Genomic DNA, 17671 nt, shown 5'->3' with positions numbered 1-17671 from the left:
TTAGTAATTAGTTTATTTATATATAGTCAAAAAAGTAAAATGTATCATTTTAAAATTTTAATGGGTTGAGACTATATTATCTTTTTAATTAATTAGTAAGGAATTCTTTTAGTAACTAGTTTTTTCATCTCTATTGTTACTACATTGTATTCCTTACTGTCACAAAGGAATTAGCAACCCCACATGCCCATTAAATAATATTGGATAGTGGATTAGTTTTGGAAATAGATTATTCCTCAACAGAAAAAATGTAAATATACTACTAGTGCTTTGGGATAGTGAAGGGAATAACTTTGACTATCATCCATGAGTTATTTCTATACTAATAATAGGGTGGGAAAATTATAAAAGTCTGATGTGGGAGCCGATTTAGGAGTGTGAAAGTGAGAAAAAATGAAACTCCTATGGAGTTGCTGAGTTTCATAGGAGAAATGAAAAATAAATTCTCACCTCATTGCCGAATTATGTGAAAGAAAGTAAAAAAAAAAGTGAATTAGCTATGGCATTGTCAAGTGTCATAAAAATACACCATTTTGATAAATATTTAAAAAAGTGCACCAGACGTGTAAAACTTTCATATTTTTTATGAAAAAGAATTTCTAAAGTTATTACAGTCTTATGAGGTATTTTTTATACAAGTTTTTGCCATATATTTTAAAACAAATAAATCTATTATTTTTCAATGTGTGTTAAGATTCGCGATGGATAACAATAAGGTAAAAACAAAAAATAATATATTTTTTATTTTTTAATTAACATGACATTTTTTATTTGTATAGAATAGATTTTGGAGCAGTATATTCTTGTCTAGAATTTGTAACTCTTGAATAATACATAGCATAAAAAAATATGAAAAAAATATACATAGATTTAGTTCATCGAAATTTCTCATACGACATTTCCTATGTTCACGTTCAACCTGACATGCATTCAACCTCAACCTGCTTCCCCTTTTCATACAAAACTTGTATTCTCCACCGACTTAGACTGGCGGCGCCGGTTCTTATTGCCATCACCGCCGCAAACAATGGAGCATTCAACACCACATATAACGCTGAAGCAAGAGAACAACCCATTCCCACCAGCACCACCACCATCAGTGTGCCTCCGTGAACGCCTCTCTTTCTTGCTCGACGTCGTAGGCTTGCTCGATGATGTTGGCTTGCTTGATGTCTCGCCGACATCATAGACCGGCGCCAAATCCGTCCGCCACCTCTCCACTTTAGGCTGCAACTCCTCCACACTTTCATCCAAGCTCCAACCTCCTACCGTTGAATTTTCTCCATCCTCTACCACCGGCTGCCTTGCCACCGCCGCCGCCACCTCCGACGCCGACGGCCCCAGCTCGGAGTCAGTCATAATGGGTTGATGAATCATATTTCCCATGTTGGACCTGCGTGGAGTACCATACTCCATCGCATTCACTTTAGCAAATGGATGCATTGGCGTGGCTCTCACGGTACCTAATTTCGGAGAAGCATTATAAGCCATGGCTGGAGTGTTCCGAAATTGTGGCTTCGGGGATGGCTTGACTTCATAGCCAACACTCATCCTTGGAGCCGCGACCCGTTGCATGGCGTTGAAGTCGCTTGCCGTGGGTTCTTGTGAGCCAGGAGCCACTTTCATTTTCCTTTCGGTAAATTTATGATTCTTGGGTGGTGCCGTAACATCTGAGACGCTTAAGGTCGAAATACTCTTTTTATTACTCTTGGTGCTTGCTTTACTCTTGGCTCGGTTGTCATGAGCCATGGCTTCTGAGCCGATGATTGAGCTGGTCTCGCTCTTTGTACGACGAAACTCTGACTTGGCGTGGGCTTCATGGATCATGTGATCGTTGTGAACATGGTGATTTTTAGGGGTTGAGGTATTATGTGTATATACTGGCATGCTTCGTGTAGAGCTATCGAGCACAGCCACTCCAACGTTTAAAAACCCTTTATGAGAACCTGAGGATCGATGGACCTGGAGTCCCATGAGCTGCATGCTCCGAAGCTTGTAGGTATTGTGGAAAGGCTCAGAAGGTGGCGGGAATAGGTCACCTGCAAGCACCTCGGCAGTACCAACATGAATATCTTTGAACCAATGAAGTGCATAAATGTCGATGGTGATTAATGATGTGTCATCATAAAAAAAGTCTTCATCTACCTGGAAGACAAATTTATCATTCCAAGTAGGGTTATTATGGCCATCAGAATCAACTCGGGTGGAGAGCTTATGGTTAGGGTCAATCCATACGACTGCATAAGTTCGCATGGATTGGCTAACCAAAGCCAAGTCTTGTGCAGATATGACATTGAGTTCCAAGAGTTGATAACATGGTAAAATGTTAGACATGTTATGTTAATGTTAATAACCAATATGAAGAAATTGCATGAAAAAAGAGAACTGGAAATGCAACCCTAGGGATTGGAGTGCACAAGCTTTGTTTTGCTTTAATGCCTTTGAACAAAGGGAAAAAGGAAATAAAATGAAAGTGTTTATGGTGTGGTTGTTGAGTGGTTACATGAAGGGAAAATAACTGTGCATTGTAGACAGCGAATCAAATAGGCATTAAATAGTTTTCAACCCTTAATTTGGACCCTTATTTTCGTTGACGATATGGAAAAGTGTGTGCTTCTAATTTCAGTCTATGTTAGGAGTATTTTTGGCAAAGCTATCTTGCAAGATTTACAACTGTGTCAATATATAAAGCATACTTACCTATTTTAGAATCCAAGACTTTCTGTACAGGTTAAACCTTGTTATGTAATTGTCACATATATAGTAAACACCACTTGGCACAGCTATATGATTAAGTAGTGCTCCATAATTAGCATGTCAAGGTGGTAAAAATGAGACAGTTTTAAGCTGAAATGTTTTTCACAAAAAAAAACAATTTCGATTTTTCTTGGCTAATAGATTGCCACTTTCAAGCCCTAACTAGCCTTCTTACTACTTATTTGTATAATATATTTAATATTCATTTATAATTAATATTAATGTATGCATTAGGAGACAAAATTGAAGTTTTTTCCATGAAATTTTCAAGATTAAGCTCTACCATATAATAGTTTTCTTTTGATTATGCACATCTAGTTGATACTTCTTAGGGGTGTAGTAATAAAATAAATTGATTTGGTTTTTATTTCCAATCATGCTCTTTTAAGATACAAAAACAATGAACCGAACATATATACTTTCTCGAAAAATTACAAAACTAAAAAATTATAATTACTTTTTTAATTAAAATGAAAATGTTTTCCTCATCAGTCATCACTCCACTTTCACGGCCTCCTTAATCAAAGCATAAATTCATCATGCACATAAAAAAATCCTGATGTACCATCCCAGAGAAAAACATAACTCACCAAATCAATATGTGACAACCAAGTTATAATCATTTAAAGCTCATGTACTAGAGAATGACTCACTCTAAAAATGATTAATTTCTTATCAATAGAATGAGAAAATACTCTAGTTATACAAAAAAATCATTTAATGTTGAATGAACTGAGTTAGTGAGTTTCTAAGGATGTGGGTGAATGTATGAGATTGGACCGAAGTAAAAACTGTAGTGTGCTAAATATTAAAATACATGCAATTTTTTTAGGTAATAGAGTTATGGAAACAACATTACAACTAAAATAGAGTTGAGAAAATAGAATCTAACACCAAATATCAAACATGGAAAAAAACCTCCAAAATGTTGATGATGGAAACAACCACAAGCAAGAATAAAAGATTTTCACTAAGGCTTTGTTCGGGTGTTACAAGGAAAATGGAAGAAGATGGATCAAGAGGCAAGGATGAGGGGAAGGAAAGGGGAAAGGAAGGCAAATTTCTCCCTAGTTTGGGAGTATGAAATTAGATAGGAGGAGACTAAAATAATGATAATGCAATAATATATTTTTATTATTCCTTTAAAAATATAATTAAAAATGGAAAATATACAAAAATATAATTATAAAATTTTACTAAATTTATTTAGGATCTTTGACATGTTTGTCTCCAGAAAAAACTCAAATTAGGGGAACCATGAAAATTGGTATGTGGATGATTTTGGAGGGCTCTAGAAAACCTCCAAAGCCCTTCCCTTTCCCCCCCTCAACTCCCAAACAAACGAGTCTCTTTCCAAAGTCATCTATTCTCTTCTTTTCCCTTCAAAACAACACTCCCAAACAAAGCCTAAACCTTCATTTGGTTGTGTAGAGAAAGAGATGAAAGCAGTTGGGAGAAGAGAAGTTAGAGAAAATATATTTTTCTCTCATTTGGTTGAGAAGAGAGAAATGATGGAGAGACTGAAAAGCATATGAGGCCCACAAAGATCATCTCTTACCAAAGATGAAGAGAAAACTAGTGGAAAATGTTGGATAGTATGAAATGACAAATATAACATTGGAATATATTAATATAATAGTAGTGTTCCATTCTTTTTGTTATAAGAGTATTTTTGTATTTTCAAATATAACATTTTTCTCTCTTACCTCTTTCTCTTCTATTTCTTTTTCATTTCACTTATATCAAACAATATAAAAATATATTTCATTTCTCATCTCTTTCTCATTTATTTCCTTCTCTTTACTATCTCTCTCACATTTTTTTTTCTCACTTTCTTCTCTCAACAAAAAAAAGCATATGTGGGGAAATGCACCTTTATATATGAAATAGGAGAAATACTAAGAAAACACTATAAATGTTGATAGATGTAATCAAGGCTTGGGATGCTATGAATGAAGAATGAAGCCTCTATTTATAGAGACTCCAAGCAAGCATTGCATTAAATGCATTCTCCTAAATTCCAACTCAATTCACTATATATGCCATTCATTTCAACTTCACACATTCTAATTGTCACCCTTTTGACTTCGGTTGCCCCCCTTTTGACTTTACAAGCTAACATGCTTTACTTCTCACAATCTCCCACTTCATGTCACTTTTGGCAAGCTTTCAAACCCTATCTTAACTTGCTAGTTTCATACTCCTCACATTTCTAATAGGACATATGAGGATCTACGCCATATAAACTTATCACAATTGATTAGCTTTACTATGATATCAGCTAGGTTCTCTTCTATATGAATCTTCTGCATATTCACACTCTCGTCTTCTACTACTTTTGTGACAAATGATATTGGAATCCTATGTGCTTTGTCCTTGAATGAAAGACTAGATTCCTTGCAATATGAAAGGTACTCTAACTATCACAACATACAATAATATTTTGTTGTTTGTGCCTGAGTTCTTCTGCTAACCTTTGAGTCCAAATCTCTTCCTTGCATGTTTAGGTAGCTTCCATGTATTCAGTTTCTATTGTAGATAAAGCTACAACATACTACAATTTTGATAAATAGTTTACCGCTCTTCCTGCAAGTGTAAACACATAGTCTGTAATATAATTTCTTTTATCAAGATCTCCTACAGAACCTGAATCAACATATCATCTTATAGTAAACTTTAATCCTCCAAGCCATTATGCAACATTTGACGCTCCTTTGATGTATCATAGGATCCTCTTAACAACATTGCAATACTCATGACCTGGATTTGCATTGTAACGACTGACCACTCCAATTTTTTGAGCAATATATGCCTCGTACATATCTTGGCATATATAAGGCTTCTCACTACTAATGCATATTATACTCGAGAGATTTTCATCCTATCTACTTCATTGTTAGTACACATACTTGTGTATAATTTATAATTGAAAGGAAGTGGGATAGAGATTGGCTTACAATGTTGCATGTTAAAGGGCTGCAAAAATTTCAAAAATAATTCTTTTAAGAAAGCCAAATCTTCCTGTCTTTGAATCCCTAAAATCTTTTTTGTTGGTCCCAAGTCCTTCATAACGAACTCGCTAGACAATTGTGCCTTCAATTCTTGGACATGATCTATGTTGGGGCCTACCACCAACATGTCATCCACATACAACAACAAAAATAATGAAATAATCACCGCCAAACCTTTTGTATTACATACATTGGTCTAAACCTAGTCTGTTATATTCAAGGCTAATAATGAAGGAATCAAATCTCTTATACCAACATCTAGGCGCATGTTTTATACCGTATAGTGATTTGGTCAACCTCAAACCAAGTTTTCTTATTCTTCAAATCCTTCTTCTTCAAATCCTTCTTCTTGGAGCATATATATCATTTCCTCAATTTCTCCATGAAGAAAAGTAGTCTTTGCATCTAGTTGTTCAAGATGTAAATCAAGTGCAGCACACATAGCTAAAACTACTCTAGTAGTGGTAACGCTAACCCTCCGAGAGAATATCTCATTGAAATAAATGCCTTATTTATTAATATATCATATTACCAATAACTTGCCGACCTTTTGGAAGTGTAACAAGCTTTCATATTTGTTTCTTGGTAAGGCCTCTATTTCGTCCTACATTGATGTCATCCATATGTGTCATGGCTTACCATCACATATTTTGAGTGCCATGATGGTGGTCTTCTAAGTCATGATGACTGTCTAGCTTATGTATCATTGGCGTCATCTGGTAATTGTACCTCGTGCTCTAGTTCAACTTCATAAGAATCATCTTCACTATATTTTCCATTTATATGAAAATTAATAGTCTCTTTCGCATTGTTGTCATTTCTCTTCTCATTTTGCAGTTCATTTTATGCAAACATCACATGTCTCCTGATCACAACCTTGTGGGCAGTGAGGTCCCATATGTGATACCCCTTGACACCGTCAACATAGCCAAGAATATGCATTTCCTAGATTTTGAATCTAGTTTGCTTCTTTTGTGGGAGTTGTACATCACGTACACATGACATCCAAATACATGATGAGAAGAATAATATGTTGGTTTGCTAGACCATATATTTATTAGTGACTTCAACTCAATTGTGGTTGATGGTAAGCGATTTATCACACGTCATAAAGTTTCGAATGCTTTGTCAATAAAGACTTGGTTGATCCGGCATTTTAAACATAGCTCTTGTTCTTTCTATGAGAGTTCTATTCATCCGCTCCATTACATCATTTTTCTGAAGTGTATGAGCAACTGTGAATTGCCTTTGAATACCACGTTGTCTTAAAAATGATATAAATTTGCATCTACATATTCTCCTCCATTGTCTATCTTCAAGCAATTAATTCTTTTAGTAGTTTCAAGTTTCATTTGTGCTTTGAGCTCCTTGAATATTGTAAATACATCTAACTTCTTCTTTATTAGGTACACCCATAATCTACTAGAGTAATCATCAATGAATGATACAAAGTATCTTGTTCCTCTTAAGGATATTTCTGGTGACTCCCACACACCAAAATTAATCAAGCCCAGAATATGTTATCTTTTGGAAGTTGATTTATCAAACTTCAACCTATGTTGCTTGCATATCACACAGTACTCATAGTAAGGTAAGAGAATATGTCCTACAAGGAGTTTTAAGACTTGTTTTGACATATGGCCTAGATTGTGAAGTCACATCATCAATGTTTCCTCTTGACCGGTTGCTACAATTGATGCACTTCCCTCTTGCATTTTTTCTGCTAGAAACGTGTATAGATTAGTTGAGATCTTCTCTACCTTCATCACTATAATTGTACCTCTTACAACTTTTAAGATCTCACCTTCTATATGGGTCTTTTACCTAAGCTCATCTAACTGCCCGATAGACAATAGATTCTTCGTCAAATCCTTCATATGTCGTAGTCCTTAAATTGTGTGAACAACATTGTCATACAAACTTGATAGTACAAACTCCAGCAACTTCTAAGGCATGATCATTTCCCACAAAAACAGATCCCTCTAAGATGGGTTCACATGTGCAAAACCAACCTCGTCTTAGAGTCACGTGTCATGTTGCCCCTGAATCCATTATCCAAATATCAATGAGTTTTTTTCCGCCTTTAGAACTAATTGCTAATTCACTATATAGGATTTCTTCATCATTTGAAATACTTGCAACACAACCTCGAGAGGTTATTGTTTCGGAGTCTTCTTAGTACTCTTCTTGTTGTGCCAACAATATTTCTTCAAGTGTCCTCTCATGACACAATTTATCATTTGAGATTCTTCATTTTTCAAGATTTTGATCTATCATTTCCCATTGATCTTCCTCTCACCATCGTTAAAGACTATGTTTGCTTTGAACCTCACAATTTATCTTCTTTGTTCTTTTGCTTGGATTCTTCTTCAAGAATAGCTCCAACAACATCATTAAAAGATAGATAGTCAAAAACATTATTGTTTGTAATGTTGATGACGAGTTGATCATAAGAATCTGGTAAAGTCTAAAGTAGAAGTTCTCCACATTAATGTTCTGCTACTTTAAAATATGTCAATGTAAATTGTGCATATAGCGTATTCATATTGTTGATGTCATTCGTCACTGATATGGATTCGTTCATCCGAAGAGCATAAAGTCTCTTATTTAAGAATATTATGTTGAGAAGTAATTTGACCTCGTACAGTTTAAGGAGTACATCTCAGATATCCTTTGCAGTCTTCTTTTCTGCAATGTTCGACAACACTGAATTTGTCATTACTAGGTGTAAATTGACAACATCATTGTCGTCCATCTCCTTCCATTTGTCATCAGATACTCATAATGGGGGCAAATGGATGAATTTGGATTTGCATGCTAGTGGATGGGTGGAAAGTCATTCATCAATCCATATATATCCAAACTTAATGGATGGATTTCAATCCATCCATATCCAAACTTAATGAATGGATTCCAATCCATCCAGTCCATCCATGATACCATTTTCATGGATTTGGATGGATAGATATCCAAACCATTTGATTTTCATTGGAATTAAAAACACTAATGAATAAAATCATAATTTTAAAAACTACTATCTCAAATAAACATTTTTTAAAATTACCTTTTAAAAATGCACTTTTAAAAATATTTTTTAGAAAAGTGATTTTTTTTAAAGATGGTGATTTTTTGAATTTTTTTGCAATATTCTACTAGCATGTGCCATTTAAGATTCTACGTATAAAGTTTTTAACAAATACTTATAGAGTATAATATCTATGTACTGTCAATATAGAGATTTATACATAATCACTACATCATTCACCATTCATTTGAGATTGTGGATAATTTTGCCACCTCCAATTACTCCAACAGGCCTGCCTTCAATTGTTGTTAAACAATTGTCATTCCTCATAGTTTCATTTATCTTCAATTTCCATGGGGATAAAAATACTCATTGAACTTCTCTAACTCATATTTTGTTGTCATAGTTTTGACAAAAAATATTTCCCAACTATGTTGGCTTACACAATTTCACTCTGAATAATATACGTGAGCTATATCGTACGCTAGAACAAATCTAATAAGTTTTAACAATCACTACAAAAGTATACAACAACACATGTGAAAGTAATCGTGAACAATATCGTAGCAGAGTAGGAACTACCAATCATTGACTCTGATATCATTGTTGGGTAACAGAGTTATGGAAAAATATCACACAACTAAAATATAATTGAGAATATAGGATCTGACACCAAATATTTAATGTTGAAAAACCCACTCAAAATGATGATAAAAGAAACAATCGCCGATAAAAGTAGAATGTTTTCACTAAGTGGGAAAATGTTACAACATCTCTTTAAATATCACGAGAGAGCAATCACACTCTCTTAAAATAGGAAAATAAACCTCTCTATATATGACATAGGAGAAACACTAAGAATGCACTTTAAATATTGATAGATGTACTAAAGGCTTGGGATGCTATGAATGAAGAATGAAGCCTCTATTTATAAAGACTCCATACAAACAATGCATTAAATGTATTTTCCTATCGTACACCCATTTTATTATTCATACTCTTCTTTTCATCTTCTCACCTTCTAATTGCCACTCTTTTTTACTTTGATTGCCTTCCTTCTTGACTATTTACTTTGTGGTTCAATTTTATTTTTATGATTTCATAAATTGCAAAACCGTGAATCAAAACATATTGCATTGGTTTCTGATTAATTTAGTTTGATTTGATTGTATCTCAATCTAGAACCACATATACCTCTACCACTCGTCTAGTCATAAGTCAATTTCACTTGAATGTATGCTAGTAATATAGTAAATTTGAAATAATTTAAGGTAAATTATCAATTTAAGTCCGCCATGAGTATTCTCCTTTTAAACTTAGCCCTTGAATTAAATTATGTATACATGTTAGTAATTAAATACTATAAAATCAGTATCAGCATTGATGCCTTGTGCCTCATTTTAGTCTCCAAGAAAAATTAACTCAATACAAGTTTCTAGGTTGATATAACAATCCGTCCAGTAATTAAACTGATGGACTAAACTGCAAGTTAATAATAATTATAATTATAAGATGGGCGATTGACACTTCAATTTGCCAATTATGGATCTGTAATGTACCTTCAAATATGTATTATAGTATTTTCTTGATAACCAAGAGCTCATATGACTGACGAAGATAAATATATATAATCTCAACTTGTATTAATGTTTTTTATTAGAATTTACACTTATGACATGATACAAGCAATTTTATTATGGTGGGGAGGGTCACCGTCTCAAATTAAGATTACATATCCAAAGTTGGTGTTTTCAATTATGTTTCGCCCAATAATATAGTGTCACATATGCTATTAAAAAGATATTCATTCTTATGTGTCCTTTCATTCCCCTTACTAAAGCAAAATAGAATATTATGTGTCCCCATATTATTGGGCATGACAGGGTTAAAGACACCAACTTGGGACAAGTAATCTTCTTGTCTCGTCTAATTAAAATATTGAATTAAAAAATTGTGAGTATAATAGATGGCAACTAAAAAACCAGAAATTGGTACCAATTTGGCCAAGGCAAATAATATAAAACCACTAAAGCATAGAAATTTAAATAACTAGATATGAGCTGCTTTTAAACACATTTTCTAAAAAAGTTCCAGAAGAAACAAATAAAACAAGAAGCCCTAAGAACCAAATTTATCATAAACATATATCATAATATTCTTTGAACATCTGAATTGAAGGCTTCCAAAATATCAATATTTGGTTTAATCTATTGAAATTGACAATTTGAACCCAAAATCTTATTATATATAGTTAAAATTTTATGTTTACTCATGACTCAGACTGATTCTGCCCATTTCCTGCTGCTTGATGGCCGGAATATCCTCTGTCTTGGTGGGAACTGGGCAAGTAGAAGCCATTTCCTTTTGGTTTGTTATACTCCTGACCGTCTTGGCCACTTCCCCGGCCATAGCTCCTTGAAATGAAACGCCCTCTGGGTGCCTCTGATTGATAGCCACCCCTGCCTCTACCTCGCCCTGAAGATAATAATACAGCGAAAATAATATGCATGTCCAATAGGTGGCTTATAAACAACTTTATTAGAGATAGAGAAAAAAACATTTAAGAGTTTTTGGAAAACCTAGAAATGTTAAAATAGTTGAGCATTGCTTAGTTGGTTAATTAGTTTAGTTAGGATAATTAGTTTTTCTATCCTTTATATAAAGGATTCAATGTAATTTTGTTATCAATCAATTCAATATTCAACTATTCAATATTCAATGAATAAAACTTTTTTCTTTCATCTTTCTTGATTCATCAAGAAATCTTTTTCATGTCTCCTACCATTTTAACATGGTATCCGAGCAATAATTATTGTTTGATCACTTCCGCTTATGCTTTTATCGTTCCAAGATTCAAGATAGAATCATCATCATTCATCAATCATCAATCATCAAAGTGAGAAGAAATTGGAGTTTGTTCAAGGGAAATTCATCATCATATTCAGAACTCTCAAACAAAGAACTCCTTCATTCTTTCTTCCTTTATGTTTTCTTCTTCCTTGATCCATTAGAGGTTAAATTCTCATCATATATATTGAAGAATGCTCAGTCAAGTTTATCTCATCAAGAATTAATAAGAAAGAGAACTATCAAGACTCATTCAAGAACTTCATCAAGAAATAAAGTGCAACTATTTTATTACTTCTAGCATCTCGGATAGCATCCATTGCAGCTTAATAAAAAAGTCTTCATCTCTGGAATCATGTTTAGGTCCTACACACAAAGTGTCTATATCTATTCCAGGGTCATGCATATTTGATTAAAAAGTGAAAATCTTGACATTTGCTTCGTGCACCCGATGTTCATTGAGTCCTTTGACCCGACTAATGGTTTTGATTTGTCAGAAAAGTCTTGGCTTTGGTGCATATACGTTCTTTTCATATTCTTTATCATTTACCCCAAATTATGCTTTTTTTTCTTTGCTACTCTATTTTCTTTACACCTCTCTCATTAAATACACAATACTATGGTGTGCATTTTACATCATTGAAGCAGTATATTAGGATCGAAATTCAGATCCATTTTCTTTCTTTCATCCATTATGGTTGGTTTGGTTGGTTAAGCTTCGATAGAAATAGATGGTTAAGCTTTGGATGAAATTGCTTCTGCCCTATGGTGGTTAAGAGTCAGATTGCTTCACATTCAGATTTCAAGATTGGGAGACGAACATTCGCTCACCAGCAAGAGGAGGTATTAGAGTATATCATTGTGTTCAACACAATTATTTCAAGCTTGGAATGCTTAATACATTCCAGCTTGCGGGGGAATGTTAAAATAGTTGAACATTGGTTAGTTGGTTAATTAGTTTAGTTAGGATAATTAGTTTTTCTATCCTTTATATAAAGGATTCAATGTAATTTTGCTATCAACTAATTCAATTCATTTAATGAAAATATTATCAATCTTTGTTTCTCATTCTTCTTTCTTGAAGCTTCTTTAAAGCTTTCTTTTATACACTTCTTGATTCATTAAGAAGCTTTCTTTTCATGGCTCTTACCACATTTTAACAAGAAACCATCAGCATCATCATTAATACAACATAGCTGGCAAAATTGAGTTAGACAAAGATCGATTTGAATAATTTATGATAAATTGTAGGATGAAAGCATAACGTGTATCAAATCAGAACTATAACATAGTTTACATGTCACGTGACAGTGTCACCAAACAGTGAGAGCAACACATATGAAGCTACCACAACAAACCTAGCATGACCCTTGTGCAAAAAAGAATCCACTACTGGTGTCCTCCACTAGCAAATGGGAAACATAATTCAGAGACATTGTGATAAGGATGAAGATGATATTCTAGGAATTACAACAACTGAATTCGAAGAAGATTGGATAAGAAACAGGGAATTCCTTTGAAAAGGAGGCTTCCGAAGTGTGTATATTGATTGATAGAAGAAGATTACAAGAAGAAAGAGTTTGTTTTTTCTGAAAAATTGACTAACTCACAAAATCAGTTACACTTGCTATTTATAGCTAACTACTATATGCCAACTGTCATAGTTTCTAAAAAAGGAAAATTACAAGTAAAATGGAATTTGTGTAACTAACTATAAGTGCCCTGAAAGAATGATGCATATCAATACCCCTTTGAAAAAATGCCTTGACCTCAAGGATCAAAAAATGGGTACTTCTTCTTCAAATCATAGTAGAACTCCCAAGATGCATCTTCCACCAATTGGTGTTTCCACTTGACTAAGACCTTAGTAACGGCTTGACCCTTCTTCACTGTGGTTCTGTCCAATATAGCTTCAGGTTCTTTGTCTGCAACTATACCTTCTGCTGAAGATGGAATCTGAACAAAAGTAACTACATTGCCCACAAATTTTTTTAACTGAGAAACATGGAAGACGGGATGAATGTTAGCTATTGGAGGAAGGTCAAGAGCATAAGCTATCATTCCTACCCTGCTATCAATTGGATAAGGTCCATAGTATTTAGGGGCCAATTTAGCATTGCTTCTGTTAGCTACTGAAATCTGTCTATAGGAGTGCAACTTGACATACAGTAAATCATCCACCATAAATTGCCTATCACTCTTATGCTTATCTACAATTTGCTTCATCCTATCTTGAGCCCTTCTTAAGTGAAATTTCAGCACCCTTAGCATCTCCTATCTTTTTACCAAACTTCTATCAACCAATTTTACTTTGGAATCCCCAGGAAGATAAGGCAAATACTCAAGTGGAGGTTGTCCATACACAATCTCATAAGGTGTTGCCTGAATAGAAGTGTGAAACATTGTATTGTACCATCATTCTACTAAGGGCAACCATTGGAACCATTGTTGAGAAGTATCAGAGCACATACATCTCAAATAGGTTTCCAAACACCTATTCACCACCTCAGATTGGCAATCAGTTTGATGATGATAAAAAGAAGAAAGCTGGAATTGAACCCCTTGCAATGTAAATAAGTCTTGCCAGAATTTGCTGATAAAAATTGGATCCCTATCACTCGTAATTGAGGCTGAATAACCATGAAACTTAAAGACATTGTCCAGGAAACACTAAGGCCACACTAGCAGTAGTATAAGGATGAGATAAAGTCATGAAGTGTGCAGCTTTACTCAACCTATCTACAACCACAAAAATAACTTGCTTTCCAAAAACCATGGGTAACCCTTCAATGAAATCCATAGTGACATGTTGTCGCACATGTTCAGGGATCGGCAATGGTTGTAATAGACGTGCGGAAGCACTGGTATCATACTTACACCTTTGACAAGTTTGGCATCTCATGATAAATTCTTTCACATCTTTATTCAGCCTTCTCCAAAAAAACCATAGACTTTACCCTTTGTATAGTAGCATGTCTCCCAGAATGACCTCCTGTTGAGGTTGTATGCAACCATTGCAAAATGTCAAGTCTGAGTTGTTGATCTTTGCCAATCACTAACTTTCCATTTCTTTTAAGCTCACCATGTACCCAACTATAATGTTTGTGAGAAGAAGAATCTCGCTAAACCTGCTCTATTAACCTTCTGAGTCCTTCATCAGAATTCTAGGACTCATTTTTTCTATCCACTAAAGCAGAGTCAATTGTATGAACTAGGAGTACATGAAAACTTTCTACTCTTGATAAAGCATCAGCTGCAATATTTTCCTTTACCAGTTTGTATTCAATTGCAAAATCAAACTCCATCAATTTAACTAACCATTTCTATTGGAATGTTGTAGATAATCTCTGATCAGGCATGTACTTTAAACTTCTATGGTCAGTTTTGATTACACAATGTCTATTCAACAAATAGTGTCTCCATTTCTGCACAGCAAATACTACTGCCATAAGTTCTTTTTCATAAGTAGAAGCTGACTGTTGTTGTTGATTTAGGGCCCTGCTAACATATGCAATAGGGTGATGGTCTTGCAGGAGAACAGCTCCCAACCCAAACCCTCAAGCATCTGCTTCTACCACAAATGTTTTGGAAAAATTTGGCAGTGCCAAAATAGGTGTTGTTATTAGTAATTCCTTCAATTGTAGGAAGGAACTCTTAGCCTCAAATGACCAGCATGAATTGTCCTTCTTAAGCAACTCAGTTAAAGGTTTAGCCACACCTTCATACCTTTTAATAAATCTTCTGTAATAGCCTGCCAATCCCAGAAAACCCCTCAACTATTTCATTGTTTGAGGTAATGGCCAATCTGTCACAACAACAATCTTTGAAGGATCAGTAGATACACATTGGTCAGAAATAAAGTGTCCTAAATACTCAACCCTTTTCACTCCAAAGTAACACTTCGATTTATTAGCAAACAATGTATTTTCTTTCATAAGCTGTAAGACTCTTGCAAGATGATCTAAGTGCTCAGATAATGAACTACTATAGATGAGTATATCCTAAAAAAAACTAGCAAGAACTTCCTCAGAAACTTACTGAAAATATCATTCATAAGTCCTTGGAAAGTTGTTGGTGCATTTGTCAACCCAAATGGCATGACCAAGTACTCATAATGCCCTCCATGAGTTCTGAATGTTGTCTTGTGAATTTCATGTGGATTCATTCTGACTTGATGATATCCTGATCTTAGGTCTAGCTTAGAGAAGATGGTGGAACCATGTAACTCATCCATAAGATCTTCCACCAAGGGAATAGGAAACCTATCCTTAACAATTCCCTTATTCAACTCTCTGTAATCAACACATAATCTCCATGAGCCATATTTTTTCCTACCAATACCACAGGACTAGCATAGGGGCTATTACTATTTTGAATGATGCCTGAAGCCAACATCTCTTGTACCAATCTGTCAATGATATCTTTATGGTGTTTGGCATACCTGTAGGGCCTTTTATTCATAGGATTACTACCTTGCAGTAGAGGAATTTGATGGTTATGGCCCTCCCTCATAGGGGGTAATTTAGAAGGTTCTTCAAAGATCTCATTAAACTCTTCAAGTAACTGAACAATTTGGGCTGGAATTGGGGGTTGTCCTGCATGAGTAGTAAGGGATTGCAACAATCCTCCTTCATGATTACATAGTTGCAGCATAGACAACTGCATCCCTTCTGTCAAGACCTTCTTCAGCTGCTGCTTCTTCGTGGTTTTAACACTATTAGTGGAAGCTCCCCTAAGTACATGCCTCCTACCTTGTGTTTTAAATTCCATAGTTAACTTGTCAAAGTTCCAAGTAATATCTCCTAAAGTAACCAACCACTTAATTCCCAACACCACATCACAACATCCCAAGCTATGAGCATCATTTTAGTAGTAAAAGTGGTGTGTTGAATAGTCCAAGCAAAGTTTCTTACCACTGCTGCAATTTGAAACTTATTTTCATCAGCTACAGTAACCATTAAAGGTTCTAACTGTTCAATCTGGCATCCAATTGTCTTGGCCTTCTGTATATCCAAAAAATTATGGGTACTACCACTATCAATTAAAATATGTAATGGCTTTTTATTGTAATGACCTATAATCCTTATAGTTCTAAAGCTAGGCGTCCCTGTAAGTGCATTAATAGAAATGTGTGGTTCTCCATACTCTTTGATTTATGTTGCCCTTTCCCATCCCCTATCCTCCTCTTCACGATTATCTTCAATCTCCATTACATGGATTTGAAGTTTTTTATGTGTCAAACTATGCTCTGGAGTATATGGTGAGTCACAGAAATAGCATAAGTCTTTTGCCCTTCTTTCATTCATATATGCTAGAGTCAAGTTTCTTGTAGATTTAGGCTTTGGCCTAACTAGATCCAGTTGTTTTTTTCATCTGTCATCGCAGGCTTAGCAGCAAAGAATGGTTTTAAATTGGGCACATGTTTAATCACTTTAGATGGAGCAGTAAGGAATAAAGGTTGATCGTGAGCCGATTCATATAGCTTGGCTAAAGCAAATGCTTTCCTGACAGAGTGTGGTTGGAACATGCGCACCATCATTTGAACATCTTGTTTCAATCCTCCTAAAAAACAACTCAATTATACTCCTCAGACAACTCCAATCGTGTGATTATAGCATCAAATTCCTCATGATAATCAGCCATAGAGCCTTTTTGTCTCAGATTCATCAGCTCTACAATAGGATCATCACATACATCTCCAAACCATTCTATCAAAATTGTCACATACTCTCCCCAACTTGGCCAAGAACTATACCACAACGACTTAACAAAAGCATGATGCCATTGTATGTTAGGTATCATTGGTTACAATACACCTAGAAGGGGGGGGGTTGAATAGGTGTAGCGGTTAGAATAGCCGCTTTTCGAAACTCAACACTTAATGCTGAATCACCCCTAATTAATCGATTACAGGATGAAGATAATCGATTAACAGAACAAACTTAATCGATTAACAGAACAAGGATAATCGATTAACGCAACAGTTTTAATCGATTAAACAGAAAACAGTAAGCTAATACATAAACGATTA

At 34.8% G+C, this 17671-nt stretch overlaps 1 protein-coding gene and 1 pseudogene across 1 annotated transcript; both read right to left on the bottom strand.

Moving 5' to 3' along the window:
* On the bottom strand, positions 918-2334 carry LOC109325110. The gene has a single exon (XM_019557262.1). The coding sequence runs from the start codon at positions 2332-2334 to the stop codon at positions 955-957; it is 1380 nt and encodes a 459-aa protein (XP_019412807.1). The 3' UTR covers positions 918-954.
* LOC109363284 overlaps positions 10908-17671 on the bottom strand; it is a 28992-nt pseudogene continuing 22228 nt past the window's right edge.

This window comes from Lupinus angustifolius, chromosome LG13, assembly GCF_001865875.1.
Source record: "Lupinus angustifolius cultivar Tanjil chromosome LG13, LupAngTanjil_v1.0, whole genome shotgun sequence".
NCBI classification, from domain to species: domain Eukaryota; kingdom Viridiplantae; phylum Streptophyta; class Magnoliopsida; order Fabales; family Fabaceae; genus Lupinus; species Lupinus angustifolius.
This window is presented reverse-complemented; position numbering and strand designations above follow the sequence as displayed.

Bases quoted from the DNA above. Each gene is read 5' to 3' on its own strand.
- LOC109325110 (XM_019557262.1), bottom strand. From the start codon at position 2,334: ATGTCTAACATTTTACCATGTTATCAACTCTTGGAACTCAATGTCATA.